The sequence below is a fragment of the Oncorhynchus keta genome, chromosome 13, assembly GCF_023373465.1.
Source record: "Oncorhynchus keta strain PuntledgeMale-10-30-2019 chromosome 13, Oket_V2, whole genome shotgun sequence".
Lineage (NCBI taxonomy): Eukaryota > Metazoa > Chordata > Actinopteri > Salmoniformes > Salmonidae > Oncorhynchus > Oncorhynchus keta.
This window is the reverse complement of record NC_068433.1, coordinates 15,371,117-15,397,794: the sequence shown is the minus strand read 5'-3', so window position 1 is coordinate 15,397,794 and position 26,678 is coordinate 15,371,117. Positions and strand designations below refer to the sequence as shown.

General features: G+C 43.5%; 1 protein-coding gene across 1 annotated transcript; it reads right to left on the bottom strand.

Moving 5' to 3' along the window:
• Nucleotides 1–744: 744 nt before the first annotated feature.
• Nucleotides 745–19,730, bottom strand: LOC118391919 (solute carrier family 2, facilitated glucose transporter member 4-like). Its single transcript, XM_035783423.2, has 11 exons — nt 19,287–19,730; nt 15,115–15,210; nt 8,944–9,104; nt 6,497–6,621; nt 6,148–6,263; nt 5,733–5,895; nt 5,292–5,479; nt 3,719–3,823; nt 3,209–3,310; nt 1,777–1,980; nt 745–1,615 (listed from the first exon to the last, which is right to left on the bottom strand). The coding sequence occupies exons 1-11, from the start codon at nt 19,317–19,319 to the stop codon at nt 1,391–1,393; spliced, it is 1,518 nt and encodes a 505-aa protein (XP_035639316.1). The 5' UTR covers nt 19,320–19,730; the 3' UTR covers nt 745–1,390.
• Between the last annotated feature and the right edge of the window lie 6,948 nt (nt 19,731–26,678).

Sequence of the window (26,678 nt, the reverse complement as noted above, 5' to 3'; positions counted from 1 at the left end):
TTTCTTTGTATGGTCACATTACTCAGTACAATGTAAAATGTCTTGAATTGCATTTAGTGGGATAACTGAAGTTGGTCATTCTTCAACTCAAGCTCCAGTAACATTTCATCTAAACTATAACTAGACTTAAGTTGCAGTATATTTAATATGTTTTGACACTTCTTGGGATGTTAATATATGAAATGACTCGCTGAAATGTCAGGTCCTCAACATGCCCATGTTTGTCAAATGGGGACAATTGTCACATGAACCACATCGCAACACTGCATAAGCCACAGGTCCTCATGAAGACTGTCGCTCAACAGTACATAATAGATCGCTAACAGCACATGTTTAGGGGCAGATGGCTGCTACTGTATCGGAGCCCTATTGCCATATCAACTATGTAGGACTACGTTTGGAAACCAGTAGAATGAATACTAGTAGTGCTCACTTGGGGCCCTGTCCCATTCAGAAACTGAAGATATACTCTTATATGGGAGTGGGTGAAGTTTGAGTATTTCATAGATCCTTGTGCAGTTTTTGTCAAGCAAACCAGCACACTGTATACATTAAGTACTTAATACAGGATTTCCTCTGTGAAAGGAGTCTCTATAGGCTGTACATTGAGTCGCATGTTAAAGCGGTCCACTATTTTGTGTAATCAAGTTTAGGGACACGGAAGTGGGTTGCTAGTGGTGGAGTGGTTAGCCTTCTATGAGACTTGTATTAACTTTTATCAGAAATAAAATACCTCAGTCAATGCCACACGCCATAGCTTTGTTAAAAAGGTACATGTTTTTTTGTCTTTCACCCATATTCTCACCATCTCTGAACATCTATTTGTAGATAAAGTGCAGAAATACCAGTTTCTCAGTCTCTTTCCCTTGAACATCTGTGCAGTCTCTCAGAATAAAATCACCCCCATCTGTACATGTACACTGGGGGTGGGGTAAATGCCTCAAGGTTCAGAAACATTCTAGTTCCTGATCACCCATTATGGGTTGCTCTGGTAATAAATCTCCCACCCCACTGACCCTTCACCCTTTCTGGCGTCTATTCAGTTGGTGCAATGCTTAGTAATGTTGTGTAACCTTTTCCTTGAGTCAATTCCTGCAACCCCTGACTCTGCCAATATTTTTCACTCTAGCGTAATTTCCCAGTGGCAGCTATTGCATCAACTATGGCCCCCATCCCAAACAGATTCCACCTCCCTATCCCTCGACCCACATGCCAACGCCCCCTTCCCTACTTGATATATCTAGACGCAACTCGATAAATGGTGAAAGGATGTTTGGAATGAGGCCCAAGCCCACCCCCAGTACCATTTCTCTTCCTCTACCCCCTTCCCTTGCCCACAGTCTGTCTGGCCTCCTCTGCCCACCTTCCCCAATTGCCCTATGGGATCCCTTCAGTTGAGGCTCCCCTCCTCCCCCAGGTAATCCAGCTCTGTGCTACGTTTTCCCAGCTCCATGTCCATGTCCATATCTATCATGGCGGGTGAGTGTTTGCTGAAGGTGTAGGAGATCTGGTCGAACGTCTTCCCCCGTGTTTCCGGCACCCGGAAGAAGGTGAAGATGAGGAAGAATAGCAGGAGCGCAGCGAAGATGAGGAAGACATATGGCCCACAAAGCTCCTGTGGAGTGGGAGAGGAGGGAATATGTTCACTGATGTATCTTAAGACATTAATTCACTCAACATTTCAACTCAGACACCATCCAATCGACTTCACTGATCAATATCCATTATATTACAATCCCAAAATTCCCCCAAAACACCATAGTGACCACTACTTACAGCAACATATTGGAAGCCAAAGCCGATAATGAAGTTGGCTGTCCAATTGGCGAATCCGGCCACGGCCATAGCAGCGGGCCTGGGGCCTTGGGAGAAGAGCTCAGCCACAAAGAACCAGGGGATGGGCCCGGGGCCCACCTCGAAGAAGGCCACGAAGCCAAAGATGGCCAGCATGCTGATGTAGCTCATCCAGGGAACACTGTCCTGCCAAGCGAAAGGAGATGGTTTAGCCAGAGGTACATGGCTGGTGAGCGGAGGACTGATCACAAATGACTGGAATGGTATCAAACACAAGGAAATCATGTGTTTGATGTGTCAATACCATTCCATTCATTACATTCCAGCCATTACTATAAGCCCGTCCTCCCCAATTAAGGTGCCACCAGCTGCCTGTGGTACATGCATAGAAATAGTCATACCACCCATTATGGCCTCATTGACTTGAATAGGGGCCCCCTTCTATACTGGACAAAAATATCAATGCAACAAATTCAAAGATTTTACTGAGTTACAGTTCATATAAGGGAAAAAAAGGTTGGCGCATGGATCAGAAAACCAGTCAGTATCTGGTATGACCACCGTTTATCACATGCAGTGCGACATCTCCGTTGCATAGAGTTGATCCGCTGTTGATTGGGGCCTGTGGATTGTTGTCCCACTCCTCTTGCTGTGTGAAGTTCCTGGATATTGTCGTGAATTGGAACACGCTGTCGTACACGTCGATCCAGAGCATTCCAAACATGCCCAATGGTTGACGTCTGATGAGTATGCAGGCCATGGAAGAACAGGGCCATTTTCAGCTTCCATGAATTGTGTACAGATCCTTGCGACATGGGGCCGTGCATTATCATGCTGAAACATGAGGTGATGGCGGCAGATGAATGGCATTACAATGGGCCTCAGCATCTCGCCGCATTCAAATTGCCATCGATAAAATGCAATTGTGTTTGTTGTCCGTAGCTTATGTCTGCCCATACCATAACCCCATCGCCACCATTGGGCACTCTGTTCACAACATTGACATCAGCAAATCGCTCGCTCACACAACACCATACACGTGGTCTGAGGTTGTGAGGCCGGTTGAACGCACTGCCAAATTCTCTAAAACGACGTTGGAGGAGGCTGATGATAGAGAAATGAACATTCAATTCCCTGGCAAAAGCTCTGGTGGCCATTCCTGCAGTCAGCATGCCAATTGCATGTTCCTTCAAAACATGACACCTGTGGCATTGTATTGAGACAAAACTGCAAATTTTAGAGTGAATCTTTGTTGTCCCCAGCACAAGGGCCAATACTTTACATGTTGCGTTTATATTTTTGTTCAGTGTAGTAATTTTATGTTTATGGATACATTATTCCAGTCCACCAAAGTTGCCATTATGATAATATGTTAATGGATTAATGAGCTTGTTGGTATTCGTTTGGAACTGACCAATAGGGCGAGAGCCATTGTCATGACAATGGCGCAGCCGCACATTCCAGACAGGCCCAGCATGTGTAGTGTCCGGCGACCAGTCCTCTCAACCAGGAAGAGCTGTTGATTGGATAAGAACAAGGTGACAAACAGGTCAGTAACAACAGGTCCGTGTCATGCTCGCTCATTTCTAATTGAGGAAAAACTTTGCAGATGATTCGGTCTGAATTTTCCAACTGGCGTTTGCCTAAGGAATTCTCCAATCTTTATGTAGGAGCTTTCTACAGGATGGAAACACAAAAGCGATGGCTTAACTAGAGAAGTTTGCATTTTAAAATCAAAGATCAACCCTCAACCCAATCAATAACATTACAAAAACAAATCATGACCTGGCAACCCAACTCTGGCCGATTTGGAGGGGAAAGTCTAGGTTGGGTCGACTCACTACGTTATCTTCTTTGTTCAGTGATAAAGGTGAAGAGTTAAACAGTAATGGAGGTGCCTGGTTACAGGACCTTGCAAGCGTACCGAGACCACGGTGAAGGCACAGTTGACCACGCCGGCTCCTATAGTGGCGTAGACAGGACTCTGGACCCCTGCCTTCTGGAAGATACTGGTGGAGTAGTAGAAGATCTGGACAGGAGAGAAATAGAAGACGGTTGGTCAAGGAACGTGGTCCAGCTTTTTGAGTAATACTGACCAAATATGTGCCGAAAGGCAATATGGTTTGTGTAACGGTGGAATTGTCCATTCTAACATTGATTCAAATTGTGAAAATGGCCAAAGAGGATTGACTGTGGAAGAGTTTGAACACACACACACACACACTTTCCCTTTGTTTTGCTTTATTTTGACAAAACACAGCTTATCTGGAGACTCAACACAGCAAGGTTACAGCAACACAGACAGACACACCCTGACACAAACTCAACCAGGTGTATAACACACATTGGGACATTTATTAATGAACCATTTTACCATGTCTCAGAATAGAATAGTACAGACAAGAACATCATGCGTAGAATATTGTAGAATAGAACTATGTCCTCTGACGGGAACTGCTTGGCACATTCTTGTTTAGTTCAAATAAAACAAGAGTAAACACATACATAGTCCATGTCTCAAGCCTTAAAACTACTTCTTTAATCCGTCTCCTCTCCTTTATCTACACTGATTGAAGTGGATTCAACAGGTGACACTAAAAAGGGATCATAGCTTTCAACTGGAATCACCTGGTCAGTCTGTCATGGAAAGAGCAGGTGTTCCTAATGTTTTGTGTAGTCAGTTGAAAGCTATGATCCCTTTTTGATGTCACCTGTTGAATCCACTTCAATCAGTGTAGATAAAGGGGAGGAGACGGGCTAAAGAAGGAGTTTTAAGCCTTGAGACAATTGAGACATTGATTGTGTTTGTGTGCCATTCAGAGGGTGAGACTAAATATTTAAGTGCCGTTGAACGGAGTATGGTAGTATGTGCCAGGCGCACCAGTTTGAATATGCCAAGAACAACAACGCTGCCAAGTTTTTCACACTCAACAGTTTCTCATGTGTATCAAGAATGGTCCACCACCCAAAGGACATCCAGCCAACTTGACACAACCGTGGGAAGCATTTGAGTCAACATGGGCCAGCATCCCTGTGGAACGCTTCTGACACCTTGTAAAGTCCATGGCCCGGTGGTCCTAATGTTTGGTATACTCAGTGTATATGTTTGTATTAATAACATAACATATTGATAACATTTTTGGAGAAGAATCTGTCAACCTTATCTAGCTATGATAAGATATTAACTAAGTAACGGTGCATTGCAGCCCATGTTTAACTAATGTGAACTCAGTGGTATGTTGTGAAGGCTTGTGGAGCCAGTCAGCTTTCTGTGTTGAAGGTAAACAGATGTAAACAGTAGGAAGGCCTGGTCAGTCTCTCCCAGAACCCCTAGCTGTCAGTCACCGTGGCAACAGGTGCCTGTGAGATGATGGGAACTATATGGTACTCAGTGTTCAATCACCCAATCACACAAAGTCCTAGACACGGCTACAAAGATCCTTAGACACACACACACACACACTCTTCCCCACTCTCCTCCCTCCTCTAGTACTCACAGCGTTCACCCCGGACAGCTGTTGTGAGAGTTGCAGTAGGATGGCGATGATGATGGGCTGCCGGTACATGGGGGAGCGGAAGAGCTCTGCGATGGACACCTTCCTCTCCATGTCCATCCTCCTCTTCTCCTCCTTCATCTCTGCCAGCATATCCCCCACTTCCTGTCTCCCCGTCAGCCTCCTCAAGCCTAGGGATGAGTGGGAATGAGAATCAGGCTGAGAATAGAACTTCAGATGGGTTTCAGAGTGTGTGTGTGGTGGGGGAGGCTGACTTGTTCTGGGGTTGCCCAGACTCCCTAGCCCCCCTGTTATTCAAACCCTGCCCCTGGTCTGCTTGTGGTCCTCTCCGTTCATCCAAAAAGAGAAAAAGAGACAAAGAAAGGAGACAAGCAAAAGAGGCCATCAGAGTGTCCTGGTACATGGTTGTGACTGGATCCTCACCGCTCTTGGCGTGGTGCTCCTGGGAACGGATGATGTAGAGGAAGCGTGGGCTCTCGGGGCAAAAGGGCAGCAGCACCATCTGCAGGACAGTGGGCAGAACGGTCACACCCACCAGCACTGGCCACAACTCCTCACTGCCCAGCAAAGACTCCAGACCCAGGACCTAAGGAAAAGGTAGGAAGGGGGAGAAAGGGAGAGAGGAAAGCAGAGAGAGAGAGAGAGAGGGAGTGAGAGGGAGGAAAGAGAGAGAGAGAGCGAAAGAGAGAGGGGAAGGAAGGAAGGAGAGAGAGAGAGAGAGGAGGAAGGAGAGAGAAGTTGACTACTTTAATACTTGTTCAGATAGATGTGTTGTGGAGAACAAACACCATTCTCTGGCCTGTAGAGAAAAAAATATTGTGTGGTCTGAGAGCTGTACCTGTGCCATGAGAATCCCTGTGACGATAGCCAGCTGGTGGAGCGTGCCCAATGCCCCTCGCAGACTTGTAGGGGCTATCTCACCCACATACATGGGCACCAGCCCCGATGCCAATCCTGGGAGAAAGAGAATGAGGCTCCGATTCAGAAACTGGTACGCCAAGGTGTGGAGAAAACCGAGCAGAGATAGTGGTTCCGATGAACTATTTCACTGGTCAGTACTGTTCATCTACAACCATAGAAAACAATATAGTCTGTCTACAACTGCACCACTGAAAAGCCATTCAAACAGCATTAAACCACATCAAAACACATTTCTGAGATAGTCAATCTGCAGGATGAGTGCTGACCACAGTATGCACCGATGACGAATCGTCCCAGAATCATCATCTCGAAGGACCTGCTGATCTTGGCCATGCCCATCAAACCTCCTCCGATGAAGGCAAACAAGTTGTTAATGAGCATGGCTTTCCTCCTGTCAGAATAAAGAGAAATATATTAGTTATCATTGGTATACTAGAAGTAAATATGTTATTAGTTGTTGGTTTGCAGATATACAATTGATATTTGTGAGTAGTGTGTGTTCTGGCAGTTAAGACAGTATAAGAACAGGTCTTCGACAATTCCACCATTTAGCCTCTTAATGGCAGATCACAAAACAGAGATAATGCCTCTGCTGATATATCCATGTTACAGTGTCATAGGAGAAAGTGTCACAGGCAGGGTTGGGGAGTACAAGTAAGGGATTACAAAAAAATGTAATCCGTTACATTACAAGCAAAAATATTGTAATCGGATTACAGATTCTTTTGAAAAACTAGATGATTACCTCAAGAATTACTTTTAGATTCAGAAAGGATGTTTGATACTTTTCTCAATGACATTCAAATCAGAATTGAAAAAAGGCACAAGTTTAAGTTTGTTCCACCTGAGCGAGTCTGACCACAAGTCAGAGACCACTATGATGACACACCAAATGTGTTTGATGGATCGTGGGAAAAGAGCAGGAATAGGCTTTTGTAGGCTACAGTCCAATGGTGCGACTGCTGTCGGCATCCAATGACTGTCCAACTTAAATAAACGCTTGGAGGTCAGGATGACAGCAGTGGTGTCGTCTACGGTGATACGGATATCACTTATTATTGATATCTACATAGTGCATTGATGTGAATCACACTGCTGCTCTCTCATTTAGCTATTTGCGATTTATGGATTGTGGTTGTTGTGGATGGCTGTTCGCAAATCTAAATGTATAGTTGATGGTTGAATTCAAGAAGTTTAAGCTGCCTATCACTCTTTGCGTTTGAAACCAGTGGACAGCCAGAAAAATGTGTTCTTGCAACAGCTGCATCGTGCGGATCCCAGCCTATGGAATAAAAGTCTGGCTTCTATTACTCAGTCTAATTCACGCTGATAAAAAAAAATGGACACATGCTCAAACTTGCACACTTTTGATAGACTTAAAGGGGCAATCTGTAATTTTGCCCACCATGAGAAACTTAAGTCTAGGGGGAAAGACCGGCTCCGGCTTTCTTACTCCCACTCTACTCCATTCGGATCCCCTTTCAATCACAGAGGGCTCTGGGTCTGTGTCCAGATAATATCCCGGCTTGGGTTACAATAGGAAACTGAGTTGAGCCACTGCCTAAAAACACAACCCTGCCCAGTAACACTTTCTCCCACTATCCATAGGGAACCATGTTGGATCTGACTGACACAGTCACTCCCACTGTTTTTCCTATATATTTCTCACTGCATTGTTGGGAAGGGCCCATAAGTAAGCATTTCATTGTTAGTCTACAAAGCATGTGACAAGTTTGATTTGCTAACACTATCCATAGGGAACCACATTGGATCTAACTGACTGACACTATCTATGGGGAACCATGTTGGATCTAACTGACTGACACTATCTATGGGGTACCATGTTGGATCTAACTGACTGACACTATCTATGGGGAACCATGTTGGATCTAACTGACTGCCATAATCTATGGGGGACCATGTTGGATCTAACCAACTGCCACTATCTATGGGGAACCATGTTGGATCTAACTGACTGCCACTATCTATGGGGAACCATGTTTGATCTAACCAACTGCCACTATCTATGGGGAACCATGTTGGATCTAACTGACTGCCATAATCTATGGGGAACCATGTTTGATCTAACCAACTGCCACTTTCTATGGGGAACCATGTTGGATATAACTGACTGCCATAATCTATGGGGAACCATGTTGGACCTAACCAACTGCCACTATCTATGGAGAACCATTTTGGATCTAACTGACTGACACTGTCTATACGGAACCAGCTTGGTTTAACTAGGCAAGTCAGTTAAGAACAAATTCTTATTTACAATGACGGCCTACCCCAGCCAAACCCAGATGACACTGGGCCAATTGTGCACTGCCCTATAGGACTCCCAATCACAGCCAGTTACGATACAGCCTGGATTTGAACCAGGGTGTCTGTAATAATGCCTCAAGCACTGAGATGCAGAGCCCTAGACCGCTGTGACACTCAGGGGTGCTGATAACTATGCATTACGTGGGTGTATCAGTGTGTAGGTCTATGTGTGTACATACTAGCCCTAAGTCTGTGAGAAAGTGAATACATCTGTCTATATACCTACATCTATGCAAAATAAAAAACACATGTGCTGATATTTACAAGTGTGTGTGTGTGCTTGTGTGTGTGTGCTTGTACTTGTGTGCATATGTGCATTCTGTGGGTGAGTGTGTGTCTGTGTGTCCGCTCCCGCATGCATACATGTGTGTATCATCTCTCCTACCTCCCCAGCCACTCTGAGATGACGCCCACACAGAAGGAGGAGATCATACCGCCTATAGAGAAGATGGCTACGGACAGGGACCAGAGGGTTGTGAGGGTACTGCTGGGGATGGGCTCTCCATACCGATGCACCCATGTAGCGTTGTAGTCCGCTTCAATGATCTGGACAGGCAGGAGAAGAAATATGAGACATTTGATAGAGCTAATATTTTTCCTTAGGAAGACTATAGTCTAGTCCCAGGTCTGTTTGTGCTGTCCCAGCATGACAGTGATCATAGGAGTTGGTAAGACACAAACTGACCTGGAACAAGTTATGAAGACAACAATGTTGTCAAGATAACAAAGATAACATTTCTTTAGTTGGTTGGAGCGTTGTGCTTCCTTACAACACCAGAGTTGTTGGTTTGATTCCTGCATTTTGGGCTCCCGAGTGGTGCAGCGGTCTGAGGCACTGCATGTCAATGCAAGAGGTGTCACTACAGTCCCTGGATCAAATACAGGCTGAATCACATCTGGCTGTGATTGGGAGTCCCATAAACCGGCCCAGCATCGTTGGGGTTTGGCGGGGGTAGGCCGACATTGTAAATAAGAATTTGTTCTTAACTGACATGCCTAGTTACATTTTTTAAAATAATTTCAGAGTGGATCATATGTGGTTGAGACGTTGATCAATGAAATTACAACCTACATTCCATTGTGTTTCAACGAACAGCGGAACCAAATGACCTGGATTGCAGTTCGAGATTCTGTGTAGGTTATTACAGCCATTGTGAAGATCTCCACAGACCTGCGACAACCTATGCATGCTATCTTGAACATGTACGACTTACTGTATTACAAAAGTAATACTGAACTGTGTTTGGTTGACAAGGCAACCAAATATTAACATTTAAAGGAGATATATCTACTGCATGGATAGTTGCATCAGAGCAACTGGCTTAATCCCAATCCTTGAACATATATTTTTGTTTGAGTTGGAGACGTGAATCCAACTTATAATTAGTTAACTTGTCAACAAGTTAATAGGCTATTTATTATATTTCAAAAGTGATACTGAATTGTGTTTGGTTGTCAACACAACCAAATATCAACATTTGAAGGAGATGTATCTTCTGCTTGAATAGTTCCATCTGTACCACTGACTTAGTCTGGCTTTAATTCCAGTTTGTCTACGAATTAATCATTGGTATGTTGGATTCAGGTATCCATCGCAACTAAATCAATTCCAACTGTAAATAAAGTTTGATCCTATTCTTTTTTGTGATATCCAATTGTTAGTTACAGTTTTGTCCCATCGCTACAACTCCCATACGGACTTGGGAGAGGCGAAGGTTGAGAGCCATGCGTCCTCCAAAACACAACCAAGCCAAGCTTCATGACACACTGCTCACTTAACCCTGAAGCCAGCTGCACCAATGTGTCAGTGGAAACACTGTACAACTGGCAACCGAGTCAGCGTGCATGTGCCTAGCCCACCACAAGGAGTCACGATGAGACAAGGACATCCCTGCCGCCCAAACCCTAGCATAACCCAGATGACACTGGGCCAATTGCACACCATCTCACAGTCACGGCTGGCTGCAACACAGCCTGGGATTGAACCCGGGTCTGTAGTGAAGCCCTTAGCACTGCAATGTCTTAGACCGTTGCACCACTCAGGAGGCCCTTAGTCCAATTCCTGAGATGGATACCTGAATAAAACATATTAATTATTCATTAATAGACAAACTGGAATTAAAGCCAGACTAAGTCAGTGGTACAGAAGGAACTATCCAAGCAGAAGATACAGCTCCTTCAAATGTTAATATTTGGTTGTGTTGACAACCAAACATAATTTAATGTAACTAAATATCATAACATTTGAAATCAACCAAAGCTTGAAACCCTAGTCCTATTTAGGTTTTAAGCTGCTTCTTTTATGATAATGGTTATAACATTGAAGATCTGATGTTGTTTTAAAGGTACAAATTCAACATATTGTATACAAGGTTAAAAATGTACGTAGACATTTTGTTACTATGATGAAATAATCCCGTGGTTAAAATGTTACCCTCAAAACAAGTTGATTACTTTTTTACAAATCCAATGTATTTTATACATAGATTCCACGTCACAATACATTGACAAATTACGTTGAAACAATGTTAATTCAACCATTTTGTGCCTAGTGGGATGGCATGGGCCACATATACTGAATCTAGGTAGTAAGTGTATGTGAGGCCTCACAAAGTGTTACTTGTTCCTTGAGATACATACTTTGGTAATGGAACAGAGAGAGATATGCTTTGTGTGAATACTAGGACAAACTGTTCTGTGCAGGCCAGCTATAACCACAACCCAAAACTCTGTGCCTCTTGCCTGCCAATATGACTAACTTCCTACTCATTAATCCCTTACCTAGGCAGGTAGCCTAGCAGTTAAGAGTGTTGGGCAGTAACCCCCCAAAAATATATTGGTGTGCCCTTGAACAAGACACTTAACCCTAATTGCTACTGTAAGTCACTTTGGAGAGTCTGCTAAATGACTAAACTGTAATTTAACACAAATAGATGTCAGTTCAGTCTAAAGGTTGTTTTGGGCCTGAGGGTTTTGCCTGGTAAATAGATGGCACAGGGGTCAAAGTTTTGACACTGAGTTAAGAGTGTCAAGGGACCGGGACTCATGACCAGAGGAGCCACGTCGGTTGTAAGGCCCCTCTAAAACACAACTCACTGACTCCAAGTAAGTTCCTCTGTCTGACTCACTCACTGGCTGTATCTAAATACAGGTACTAACACTTGATTGATACTGCTGTATACCCACAATGCAATATATGCAGCATGAAACAATGCTACATTTGATATAATGTGCTCTCTCCATGACATTGACTGACCAGGTGAATCCAGGTGAAAGCTATGATCCCTTATTGATGTCATTTATTAAATCCACTTCAATCAGTGTAGATGAAGGGATGGAAACAGGTTTAAGAAGGATTTTTAAGCCTTGAGACAATTGAGACATGGATTGAGTATGTGTGCAATTCAGAGGGTGAATGGGCAAGACTAAAGATTTTGGGGTATGGTAGTAGGTGCCAGGCGCACCGGTTTGTGTCAAGAACTGCAAGGCTGCTGGGTTTTTCACGCTCAACAGTTTCCCGTGTGTATCAAGAATGGTCCATCACACAAAGGACATCCAGCCAACTTGACACAACTGTGGGAGGCGTTGGAGTCAACATGGGCCAGCATCCCTGTGGCACACTTTCAACGCCTTGTAGAGTCCATGTCCTGACAAATTGAGGCTGTTCTGAGGGCAAAGGGGGGTGAAAGTCAATATTAGGTAGGTGTTCTTAATGTTTGGTACATTCAGTGGATTTGATGTATGGTAGCTAACATATGTTCCAATATATTCTCTATATTAGTAATTACCAGATATATGTTCTGACATATGCCACTTCCACATCAAAACGCCATGACCCAACCCCGACTAACACATTTTACGAGAAGGGGGCTTTAGGATAGTGAATCTAAGGGAATGTCTAGACAGCAGCGAGAGCATCTAACTATATCTATATGGTTCAGGAGGCTGTACTGGACGTGCACTATGTAGTGTCCCACTCCGAACACGACACCATCTGCCCTTGACTCTGTCTCGGCATGAACCCTCTGCGAACCTTGTGAGTTTCGCCCCCCAAAGCCCAAAATAGCCCCTTTTTCCCATGACACCAGAATCAGTGCCTTAAACCCCTCTGCCTCCAATTGCACCCCTCAGCTGTGAAGGATACCTGAGATGGGGGAGGGGGGGCAATGGAGGGGGTAAATAGATGTGTGATTTGTGAAGGCTTGCAGATGGGTAAGGGGGTGGAGGGGTGAGGGGGTGGTGAGGGGTGAGGGTTGAGGAGGGGATGAGGGGTGAGGAGAGGATGAGAGGTGAGGAGGGGATGAGGGGTGAGGAGGGGTAGATGGGTGAGGAGGGGATGAGGGGTGAGAAGGGGATGAGGGGTGAGGAGGGGATGAGGGGTGAGTAGAGGATGAGAGGTGAGGAGGGGATGAGGGGTGAGGAGGGGATGAGGTGTGAGGAGAGGATGAGAGGTGAGAAGGGGATGAGGGTTGAGGGTCGAGGGATGATGAGGGGTGAGGAGTGGAAGGAGTGGTGAGGGGGGGTGAGGGATGATGAGGGGGGATAAGGGGGATGAGGGGATGAGAGCTGAGGAGAGGTGAGGATGGTGGGTATTTTTGGCAACGCTGTGTGTTTCGTCATGCAGCATGTGGTGCACACACCCCCTGGTGTTGACATTACTCAGATGTTCCCCTGGACACCCCTCGCTCTTTCTGATCTTTCCCTCTCTTGCATCCATCTATTTCTTCCTCGCTCTCTCTTTGTCCATCTCCTATTCTCTAAAAGTACACATCTCTATTCCCCCTTTACCTCTTTTCTTTCTCTATTCCCCTCTTCTCTCTCTCTCTCTCTCTCTCTCTCTCTCTCTCTCTCTCTCTCTCTCTCTCTCTCTCTCTCTCTCTCTCTCTCTCTCTCTCTCTCTCTCTCTCTCTCTCTCTCTCTCTCTCTCTCTCTCTCTCTCTCTCTCTCTCTCTCTCTCTCTCTCTCTCTCTCTCATCGACCAAGTTTCAATACATAATTGTTTGTACTAACATTAGGATGTTGCTTTCAAAACACATAGGGCTTGTTTTCCAGTCACAGATTAGGCTAGATTAGATTAGAAATAGCTTTCAATGGAGAACTCCATTGAGAATGTTTTATAGTCCAGGACTAGTCTTAGTCTGTGTCCAGGAAACCGTCCCATAGACTGTACTGCACTGTGAAAGTCAACCTATGGTGTACAAATTCACTATATATACAATGAGTGGATTTGGCATTTCAGCCACACCCGTTGCTGACAGGTGTATAAAATAGAGCACACCGCTATGCAATCTCCATAGACAAACATTGGCAGTAGAATGGCCTTACATCATAGGAACATCATAGGATGCCACCTTTCCAGCAAGTCAGTTCATCAAATGTCTGCCCTGCTAGAGCTGTCCCCGGTCAACTGTAAGTGCTGTTATCGTGAAGTGGAAACGTCTAGGAACAACAATGGCTCAGCTGCAAAGTGTGGGCCACACAAGCTCACAGAACGGGACAGCCGAGTGCTGAAAGGCGTAGCGAGTAAAAATTGTCTGTCCTCGGTTGCAACACTCACTACCAAGTTCCAAACTGCATCTGGAAGCAACGTCAGCACAAGAACTGTTCGTCGGGAGCTTCATGAAATGGGTTTTCATGACCGAGCAGCCGCACACAAGCCTAAGATTACCATGCACAATGCCAAGCGTCGGCTGGAGTAGTGTAAAGCTCGCCGCCATTAGACTCTGGAGCAGTGGAAACGAGTTCTCTGGCGGGATGAATCACGCTTCACCATCTGGCAGTCTGACGGATGAGTCTGGGTTTGGCCGATGCCAGGACCTAATCGCCCAACATCAGTGCCCAACCTCACTAATGCTCTTGTGGCTGAAGCAAGTCCCCGTAGCAGTGTTCCAACATCTAGTTGAAAGCCTTCCCAGAAGAGTGGAGGCTGTTATAGCAGCAAAGGGGGGACAAACTCCATATTAATGCCCATGATTTTGGAATGAGACATTCGACGAGCAGGTGTCCACATGCTTTTGGCCATGTAGTGTACCTGGTCCTTAGAGAAAACAACAACAATAATCGGTTTTAGAAAAGGTCATGCTAGAGGTATTAATTACCAGGTCGGTTCTTAAACAGCAACTCTCTTTGACTCACTCATAGAGCACAGGGAGCTGTTTTCAGTCGCTGCCCTTTATCAGTTGAAACGGCGAGACTGAGCTTAGCTGGGTGGAATCAAGGGGACATCTGTGTAAATGCCAACTCACTACCTGTCTCAGGTAGTTTTGCAGCCACACTCCCCTATCAGTGTGTGAAATGAAATGTGAGACAACACATTGAAGAGTTCTTGGTTAACAGTTATTCCGATGCTGAACCGTCTCACCTGGTTTTGAAGTGTATTACACTTAAGTATGCAACTGTCTGAGAACCATGGTTCTGGCACGAGCATCTATGTTTGCAGACCCATGTTTCATGATAACACTTTTGGTGCAAACATGGCATCTATAGTAAATTCTAAATCCCAATTTGCAGAACTCTGTATCAATAGCTCTGGTTGATGAGTGCAAGTCGGTCTTACCTTCTGAGGAGCGTTGATGACACCTATGTTGTACCCAAACTGAAAGGAACCCAATACAGCGGTGAACACTGAGAGAGCAAGGGTTCCAGTCACCGTCTGTAGAGCACACACAAGAACACAACACCTCACTGTTACCATGATGCAATTGTGTGGTTGTTCACAAAGAGATTGTGTGAAGGATGTGGAGAAGATGGACCATCTAGAAAGGTATGGTTTGTTGCACAGACAATGTCATGTCCATACACAGACAATGTCATGTCCATACACAGACAATGTCATGTCCATACACAGACAATGACGAAACTGCTGTTGTAAGATGACCATGGTCTAGACTGTTTACAAGCCTCTATATTTTGGGAACTCTCCTGTCTTAGTAAAGGCCAAAACTACACACATGCAGACACACACACGCGCACAAACAGACCCCACATCCCTCCAGACACACCTCTCTAATATCCACTATATATACAGTGGGGCAAAAAAGTATTTAGTCAGCCACCAATTGTGCAAGTTCTCCCACTTAAAAGATGAGAGAGGCCTGTAATTTTTATCATAGGTACACTTAATAATAACTTGAACTATGACAGACAAAATTAGAAAAAAAATCCAGAAAATCACATTGTAGGATTTTTTATGAATTTATTTGCAAATTATGATGGAAAATAAGTATTTGGTCAATAACAAAAGTGTATTTCAATACGTTGTTATATACCCTTTGTTGGCAATGACAGAGGTCAAACGTTTTCTGTAAGTCTTCACAAGGTTTTCACACACTGTTGCTGGTATTTTGGCCCATTCCTCCATGCAGATCTCCTCTAGAGCAGTGATGTTTTTGGGGCTGTTGCTGGGCAACACGGACTTTCAACTCCCTCCAAAGATTTTCTATTGGGTTGAGATCTGGAGACTGGCTAGGCCACTCCAGGACCTTGAAATGCTTCTTACGAAGCCACTCCTTTGTTGCCCGGGCGGTGTGTTTGGGATCCTTGTCATGCTGAAAGACCCAGCCACGTTTCATCTTCAATGCCCTTGCTGATGGAAGAAGGTTTTCACTCAAAATCTCACGATACATGGCCCCATTCATTCTTTCCTTTACACGGATCAGTCGTCCTGGTCCCTTTGCAGAAAAACAGCCCCAAAGCATGATGTTTCCACCCCCATGCTTCACAGTAGGTATGATGTTCTTGGATGCAACTCAGCATTCTTTGTCCTCCAAACACGACGAGTTGAGTTTTTACCAAAAAGTTATATTTTGGTTTGATCTGACCATATGACATTCTCCCAATCTTCTTCTGGATCATCCAAATGCTCTCTAGCAAACTTCAGACGGGCCTGGACATGTACTGGCTTAAGCAGGGGGACATGTGTGGCACAACAGGATTTGAGTCCCTGGCGGCGTAGTGTGTTACTGATGGTAGGCTTTGTTACTTTCGTCCCAGCTCTCTGCAGGTCATTCACTAGGTCCCCCCGTGTGGTTCTGGGATTTTTGCTCACCGTTCTTGTGATCATTTTGACCCTCACGGGGTGAGATCTTGCGTGGAGCCCCAGATCGAGGGAGATTATCAGTGGTCTTGTATGTCTTCCATTTCCTAATAATTGCTCCCAACGTTGATTTCTTCAAACCAAGCTGCTTACCTATTGCAGATTCAGTCTTCCCAGCCTGGTGCAGGTCTACAATTTTGTTTTTGGTGTCCTTTGACAGCTCTTTGGTCTTGGCCATAGTGGAGTTTGGAGTGTGACTGTTTGAGGTTGTGGACAGGTGTCTTTTATACTGATAACAAGTTCAAACAGGTGCCATTAATACAGGTAACGAGTGGAGGACAGAGGAGCCTCTTAAAGAAGAAGTTACAGGTCTGTGAGAGCCAGAAATCTTGCTTGTTTGTAGGTAACCAAATACTTATTTTCCACCATAATTTGCAAATAAATTCATTAAAAATCCTACAATGTGATTTTCTGGATTTTCTTTCCTCATTTTGTCTGTCATAGTTGAAGTGTACCATGATGAAAATTACAGGCCTCTCTCATATTTTGAAGTGGGAGAACTTACACAATTGGTGGCTGACTAAATACTTTTTTGCCCCACTGTAACTGTGGTACTAAATGAGAAAGGATCTTTGTAGCCATGTCTAGGACTTTCCTGTGTATCATTTTATTGGGTAAGTGAACGATGAGTTGCCTATAGTTCCCATCATCTCACAGTCACCTGTTGCCACGGTGACTGACAGCTAGGGGTTCTGGGAGAGACTGACCAGGCCTTCCTACTGTTTACATCTGTTTACCTTCAACACAGAAAGCTGACTGGCTCCACAAGCCTTCACAACATACCACGCAATGCACCGTTACTTCACATCCTATCATAGCTAGATAGGGTTGACAGTTTCTTCTCCAAAAATGTTATCAATATGTTATGTTATTAAAAAAAACATATACATGGAGTGTTTACTGTTTTGTTTCAACTAAACAAGACTGCAAGCAGTTCCCGTCAGAGGACATAGTTCTATTCTACAATATTCTACGCATGATGTTCTTGTCTGTACTATTCTATTCTGAGACATGGTAAAATGGTTCATTAATAAATGTCCCAATGTGTGTTATACACCTGGTTGAGTTTGTGTCAGGGTGTGTCTGTCTGTGTTGCTGTAACCTTGCTGTGTTGAGTCTCCAGATAAGCTGTGTTTTGTCAAAATAAAGCAAAACAGAGGGAAAGTGTGTGTGTGTGTGTGTGTGTGTGTGTGTGTGTGTGTGTGTGTGTGTGTGTGTGTGTGTGTGTGTGTGTGTGTGTGTGTGTGTGTGTGTGTGTGTGTGTGTGTGTGTGTGTGTGTGTGTGTGTGTGTGTGTGTGTGTCTGCGTCCCACATCGTACAACAAAGAAAACATTTCTAGTCTAAAGGCAAGAGACACGCTCTATTTCACTTCACAGAACGTGCTTCACAACATTTCAACTGTAGCCTGCATATGTAGAACATATTGGGAAAGACAGAAACAAATGGGACAGAGTTGAGGTCAAGGCAAGATAATATTGTTTCTCACTGTCTCAGATTCTGTCATCAGCAACCAATTTAAACGTACCGGCATTTTGATATAACAGTTTGGTGATGTGTTTTTTGCTATTGTGCCACCAATCATGAAAATAAAGAATACCTCAACGGTGCTGAAATCCTAGTAAGTCTAAGAAGAATGGTTTTGAATTAAAGTGTCAGTAACCTTGTTGGCGTCAGCTGTGGGAAGGAACAAGGTACAGGTTGTACTGGGTGATCTACCAACCAACCCATATTCATCTCAGCCCTGATCAGTAAGCACGCTCTTCTCTCTGCTGATCAAGGTCACTTTATAGGACCAATACAACTACAGACTCTCATGTCCAAAATAAAGGTTGACTTTATGTTTTGTCAATTTTGTCAGAAAATAGAACATTATGTTTTGTTTAATATATGAATAGCAATTGTTATAATTATTCTAATAGCCCAAAATGTCAAATGTAATTTCACTCTCAATAGAAACACTATGTCTTTTCTTATCTTGTTATATTTGACGGACACTAACAAACAGCGGTTGCTCTGTCCTTATTTTGGTCAACTATGTTGTTGTGAACCACGTCATAGATCACAAGATTCTGCAGTGGTATTAGTGACCGTTTGCTTGGATGGAGTCATCATTGTCATCATTGTATGCACATGCGAAATTACATTGAAACAACGTTGATTCAACCAGTGTGTGCCCAGCATGATTCAATGCCAATGGCAGACCAGTTATTTTGTCAGGTGAAAAAAAAATCGATCATGCACTTAGAGGAGGATGAGAATAAACAGATAGAGATACTTAGAAATATATATATATTAGGATAAGAGTGCGTGATCGATTTTTCTTTTCCCTAATGAGAGCCTAAAACGTGGATTATAAAATATAAACAATAAATTTATAATTTGATGAATAGATAAATTGATAATTATGCTTTTACAGTCGTAGAAAAAGGTTTTAAACAACACAATATACATTTTAAATCACACATTATGCAGAGACATGGGCTAGACTATTGAAAATCAGTGTCAATAGTGAGTAAATTATACTTCTTCCATCATAGGCTACTCAGTGTTAGTGCGCATGAAAACATTTCATTGCAATTTACTTATTGCAAATCAACTATTTTCTTATAAAAACGAGTGTTGTTTAGATTACCTCCCCTCCGAGTTGCTGAAACCCAGACCGCATGTCTTTGACAGCGCGAGACACAGATTACAGTCGGTGACAGTTGTGTCCCGCTCCCCCGCGCGCTATCCCAACTGGACACCACGTGAAAAAAACTCAATTGGAATAAAGACAATAAACCTGGTACTTGTATTAAAAGTCGAAAGGAAGAGTAAAACCCAAGACAAAAACTGGAAACAAAGTGAAAACCGACGAGGTGGCGATAGTTCTAAATGTTTAACGTGTCCTCTCTTTGAAGTTTGTGGAGCTTCTGGGTCCAGTTTGCATATAATGACATCAGTACACCGGCGCACAACTCTTGGTATTTTCAAACGACGGAGAGAAGGTGCGGAGGGAACGAGGGGCGACGGGAGGGCGTTTTAGCCGCCCCCTACTCTTGAAGGCCTGTCACAGAGGTCGTCTTTTGGGGTGAGACGGAAGCAGAAAGCCATGTCTTGACCTTATACACCATTGGCTGAAGTCAAGAGGAGCGCTTCATCAGCATACAGAATAACCACCATCTCACTGTAACTTCTATGCACTGTGGGTTTGTCAGATTCCATGAGTGGCCTAGATACAGTATATGGGTTTTTCAGATTCCATGAGTGGCCTAGATACAATATATTGGACATATTGAAGCTGAACAGCATGTGCAAAAGAGAAAGTCGTGATGGTTCATGCCATTGTTAAATTCAGTTAAAAAACATTATTTTAAAAAGTGTGGTGGACTAGTTGGTCTACTTTTAAACTAATTCCCCTTCAACCTTAACATGTGATTTTCTCCAACACCATGAAGAATGGTTATAATTGGGTGAAGAGACACTTTCCTCTTATTGATTAGATTGAGACCGGCAGTGGCTGAGAAAGGTACATCTATAGAAAGGACTATATTTATGATATGCTTATTAGATATGTAGCCCATTCCTCTGCAGGGGATGGTGTGCAAAGGCTGGATGCCTGGACCTTGGGAGAAAGCCAATGTCCACCACCACCAATCTGGACCTATGACTCAACACTTCTTCTGGATAGTCAGATGGGCTTGTCTACATTGCCCTGGCAGTCATTCTGTCTTTCCGCTATTTTAGAACACATGCCAAAAGGGTGACGCTCCCCACCAGTACACCACAGCTAACTCACCCCATCCACCACAAACACTTCCCTATTTCACACAAAAATATGAATCCTTTCCGAGGCAAATTTGGAATGTACCACTTGGGTCGGCGAAGTAGGGCTGGCTGGGGAAATTGGGGACAGCTAGCAGGTGTGAATTGGGAGGTGTGTCTTGGTAGGGGTTGTGAGGGGCAAGGCAGGACCTGACAAAAATGCAATGGAAAAATGTCTGGACTAGATCTATCAATCCAACTCACCCACACCCTCTGTGAACAAGCTCGCATCTCACCCCACTTTCCTTTCCTCACATCTTCCCCTTCCCCCCTCCCCTCTATCATACTCTAATCTAAGGCACAGATTGAGAAAGAGGAGCTGAACCTGACACCATCGTCCAAAGCCAGGGCCCCAGGCCAGTGAGTCATGTGTATGGCCCACACTAAATGAGGAAGAAATTCTATACCAGGAGAACAGTGGCCTAGGACCTCCAGACCACATGACATGCACTCTTAAAAAAAAGGGTTCTACATGGAACCCCAAAAGGTTCTACCTGGAACCAAAATGGTTCTATTTGGAACCAAAAAGGGTTCTTCAAAGGGTTCTTATATCAGGACAGCCAAAGAACACCTTTATGTTCTAAATAGCACCTTTTCTTTCTAAGAGTGTGTGTGTCTATGTAGACCTACATACCTGTATCCCGGGACAGACACAGATAATACACAGTGGTGCCTGTAAGAACCAACTGTCCCAATCAAAGATTTAAAAAAAAACAGAACCGTCCCAAACAAAGAAATGAAAACAGAACAAATATACAATGTTTGGGCAGTCACAGTGCAAATGTCAGTTGTGTTGTTCCAAAACTGGAAGTGACACCAATCAGAGAGTGTTATCTGATGGAAAGTCACACCGCCACACTGACCGACGCACACGGACCATGTGACTGCCCCACCGGCAGTCAAACAGGTGACCTGCTGTGTGTCAGGCGATGTGATTACTGTTCCTCTGTAATGACTCGTTCCCGCACTGTGTGTGTGTGATTAGCAAAATGGGGCTGCCAGAGTGCCAGTTCTTAAACATTTTACAGTAATGTGATGTGTGACAGAAAACGGATGTCGCATTATAGCCAATTGTGCGTTCAACAAGTCTCAGACTTAGAAAGCAATGGTGTCTATTGGCAAAAACGGAGCACATGCTATACTAGTATGGATGTCTATTTATGCTTAACTTAGATTCTACATAAAATACTGATTATAACTAGTTAGACTTGCATAGCCAACTCCTTGAGACCTGTAACCATAAGAGCAAACACACACTCTTAGAAAAAAAACAGCGTGCTATCTATAACCTTACAGGGTTCTTCGGCTGTCCCCATAGGAGAACCCGTTGAAGAACCCTATTTGGTTCCAGGTACCTCTTTACAGAGAAAGTGGTAGCTCACTAATGGTGAGGAAACTCTAGTGTGAAGAGTAGACTAGCCTGATAACCTACATCAGTTCCTAGCAATGGGATATTTTCAAAGTTCAGCAATCAGCCAGAGTCACAATATTGAAGGCATTTTATTTTAGCAATGTTTTTACCTGGCAACCGCTCTGTTTGAAAATCCCATCACCGCCTCTCTTCTGCAAATAACACAGATGCCTCAGCAAAGATGTATTCTCATCGACTAGGACCCGTTCCCTGTATCTGTCCTTGTGTAACGGTAGGACTGGTTTCAAAAAGTAGATACAGTTGAAGTCGGAAGTTTACATACACTTAGGTTGGAGTCATTAAAACTCGTTTTTCAACCACCCCACACATTATTTGTTAACAAACTATAGTTTTTGCAAGTCGGTTACGACATCTACTTTGTGCATGACACAAGTCATTTTTCCAACAATTGTTTACAGACATATTATTTCACTTATCATTCACTGTATCACAATTCCAGTGGATCAGAAGTTTACATACACTAAGTTGACTGTGCCTTTAAACAGCTTGGAAAATTCCAGAAAATTATGTCACGGCTTTAGATGCCTCTGATAGGCTAATTGACATCATTTGAGTCAATTGGAGTTGTACCTATGGATGTATTTCAAGGCCTACCTTCAAACTCAGTGCCTCTTTGCTTGACATCATGGGAAATCAGCCAAGACCTCAGAAAAAAAATTGTAGACCTCCACAAGTCTGGTTCATCCTTGGGAGCAATTTCCAAACACCCGAAGGCACCACGTTCATCTGTACAAACAATAGTATGCAAGTATAAACACCATGGCACCACGCAGCCGTCATAGCACTCAGGAAGGAGACGCATTCTGTCTCCTAGAGATGAAAGTACTTTGGTGCGAAAAGTGCAAATCAATCCCAGAACAACAGCAAAGGACCTTGTGAAGATGCTGGAGGAAACAGGCACAAACGTATCTATATCCACAGTAAAACAAGTGCTATATCGACATAACCTGAATGGCCACTCAGCAAGGAAGAAGCCACTTCTCCAAAACCGCCATAGAAAAGCCAGACTACAGTTTGCAACTGCACATGGGGACAAAGATTGTACTTTTTGGAGAAATGTCCTATGAACTGATGAAACAAAAATAGAACTGTTTGGCCATAATGACCATCGTTATGTTTGGAGGAAAAAGGGGGAGGCTTGCAAGCCGAAGAACACCATCCCAACCGTGAAGCACGGGGGTGGCATACTCAGGTTGTGGGGGTGCTTTGCTGCAGGAGGGACTGGTGCACTTCACAAAATAGATGGCATCATGAGGGTGGAAAATGATGTGGATATATTGAAGCAACATCTCAAGACATCAGTGAGGAAGTTAAAGCTTGGTTGCAAATGGGTCTTCCAAATGGACAATGACCCCAAACATACTTCCAAAGTTGTGGCAAAATGGCTTAAGGACAACAAAGTCAAGGTATTGGAGTGGCCATCACAAAGCCCTGGCCTCAATCCTACAGAAAATGTGTGGGCAGAACTGAAAAAGCGTGTGCGAGCAAGGAGGCCTACAAACCTGACTCAGTTACACCAGCTCTGTCAGGAGGAATAGGCCAAAATTCACCCAACTTATTGTGGGAAGCTTGTGGAAGACTACCCCAAACGTTTGACCCAAGTTAAACAATTTAAAGGCAATGCTACCAAATACTAATTGAGTGTATGTAAACTTCTGACCCACTGAGAATGTGATGAAAAAAATAAAAGCTAAAATAAATCATTCTCTCTACTATTATTCTGACATTTCACATTCTTTAAATAAAGTGGTGATCTTAACTGACCTAAGACATGGAATTTTTACTAGGATTAAATGTCAGGGATTGTGAAAAACTTAGTTTAAATGTATTTGGCTAAGGTGTATGTAAACTTCCGACTTCAACTATGCAGTCCCATCCCTGTAAACTACTGTACACTGTGTTAAACAATAATAATATGATGATAGATCGACTTGTATTATTAATGCCTTAATCATAAAACTGTCTGAAATCCATTCACGCAAATTTGGCCAAGACTTATAAGACTGAAAACTATAAGAGTTTAGTAAGTACTTATTATGTTCTTATAATATCTTTACACGCTGCTATTTAATCAGTTAGTACTGCTGTCTCATTCAGAATGGTTAAGCATGTGTTTGTCATTTAGATATGGTTATGATCGAATTAGGTGCTTGTGTGCACCGTACAACTCAAATGTAGTTATTTTCTGTCTGTTTGCATTGCTCTGAAGTGACCTTACTAACACCATTCATGGTATCTATATCCTAGATATGTCTATATACAGTAGCCTACTACTATGATCAGGATTAGGTTCTTACTGCTGGTTGGTACCATCAATATCATTTCCTGGTCCTGCACATGCATGTGTAAATATCCAACGTCAATTCACTTGAGTGCCTTCTTGTATTATATTTGAGCTAAATTATCATTCTATTTTTACTTCATAAAGTTTGTGTTTTTCCTAGTCTTTGTATTCAATAGCTTATTTTTCTATTGTTGTTGCATTTTCCAGAGGTGAACCTGAAAGAATGCTAAGCAGTTTATTGCACTCTGCATCCATGTATATTTATTTATTTTATTTTTATTTATTTCACCTTTATTTAACCAGGTAGGCCAGTTGAGAACAAGTTCTCATTTACAACTGCGACCTGGCCAAGGTAAAGCAAAGCAGTGTGACACAAACAACAACACAGAGTTACACATGGAATAAACAAACATGTAGTCAATAATACAATAGATAAGGTCTATATATACAGTGTGTGCAAATGATGTAGGATAAGGGAGGTATGGCAATAAATACGCCATAGTGGCAAATTAATTACAATATAGTAATTAAACACTGGAGTGATAGATGTTCAGAAGATGAGTGTGCAAGTAGAGATACTGGGGTGCAAAGGAATAAAATAAATAACAGTATGGGGGATGAGGTAGTTGGATGGGCTATTTACAGATGGGCTATGTACAGATGCAGTGATCTGTGAGCTGCTCTGACAGCTGGTGCTTAAAGTTAGTGAGGGAGATATGAGTCTCCAGTGAGCTGAGATAAGGCGGGGCTTTACCTAGCAAAGACTTGAAGACCTGGAGCCAGTAAGTTTGGCTACGAATATGAAGCGAGGGCCAGCCAACGACAGCATACAGGTCGCAGTGGTGGGTAATATATGGGACTTTGGTGACAAAACGGATGGCACTGTGATAGACTGCATTCAATTTGCTGAGTAGAGTGTCGGAGGCTATTTTGTAAATGACATCGCCGAAGTCAAGGATCGGTAGCATAGTCAGTTTTACGAGGGTATGTGTGGCAGCATGAGTGAAGGATGCTTTGTTGCGAAATAGGAAGCCAATTCTAGATGTAATTTTGGATTGGAGATGCTTAATGTGAGTTTGGAAGGAGAGTTTACAGTCTAACCAGACACCTAGGTATTTGTAGTTGTCCACATATTCTAAGTCAGAACCGTCAAGAGTAGTGATGCTGGACGGGTGAGCAGGTGTGGGCAGCGATTGGTTGAAGAGCATGCTTTTAGTTTTATTTGCATTTAAGAGCAGTTGGAGGCCATGGAAGGAGAATTGTATGGCATTGAGCTCGTCTGGAGGTTAGATAACATAGTGTCCAAAGAAGGGCCAGAAGTATACAAAATGGTGTCATCTGCGTAGAGGTGAATCAGAGAATCACCAGCAGCAAGAGCGACATCATTAATATCTACAGAGAAAAGAGTCGGCCCGAGAATTGAACCCTGTGGCACCCCCATAGAGACTGCCAGAGGTCCGGACAACAGGCCCTCCGATTTGACACACTGAACTCTGTCTGAGAAGTACTTGGTGAACCAGGCGAGGCAGTCATTTGAGAAACCAAGGCTGTTGAGTCTGCCAATAAGAATGTGGTGATTGACAGAGTCGAAAGCCTTGGCCAGGTCGATGAATACAACTGCACAGTATTGTCTCTTATTGATGGCGGTTATGATATCGTTTAGGACCTTGAGCGTGGCTGAGGTGCACCCATGACCAGCTCGGAAACCAGATTGCATAGGGTAGAAGGTACGTGGGATTCGAAACAGTTGGTGATCTGTTTGTTAACTTGGCTTTCGAAGACCTTAGAAAGGCAGGGTAGGATAGATATAGGTCTGTAGCAATTTGGGTCTAGAGTGCCTCCCCCTTTGAAGAGGGGGATGACCGCAGCAGCTTTCCAATCTTTGGGGATCTCAGACGATACCAAAGAGAACAGGCTAGTAATAGGGGTTGCAACAATTTTGGCAGATCATTTTAGAAAGAGAGCGTCCAGATTGTCTAGCCGGCTGATTTGTAGGGGTCCAGATTTTGCAGCTCTTTCAGAACATCAGCTATTTGGTTTTGGGTGAAAGAGAAATGGGGGAGGCTTCGGAAAGTTGCTGTGAGGGGTGCCTAGGCTGTTGACCTGGTTAGCAAGGCCAGCCGTAGAAATATGCTTATTGAAATTCTAAATTATTATGGATTTATCGGTGGTGACACTGTTTCCTAGCCTCAGTGCAGTTGGCAGCTGGGAGGAGGTGCTCTTATTCTCATATCATGTGTACATGACAAATAAACAAGCTTGAATATTCACTCAAAGGTCAGCTAGTCAGCTATCCCTCTTAATAGCAGGGCTACTAGTGCCATCAATGCTAGTAGCCTATCGACTCATCATCAACAATATTCCATAATTTAGGCATATCAACTAGGGTGGAAGAATGAATATTGGTGAATTACATTAAGCCGTTATAACAGTTGAAATAAGGACATTTTGAGGAGCAGGCATGTCTTTTCTAAATTAATGCAACTTTTTAAATATTTTTATTT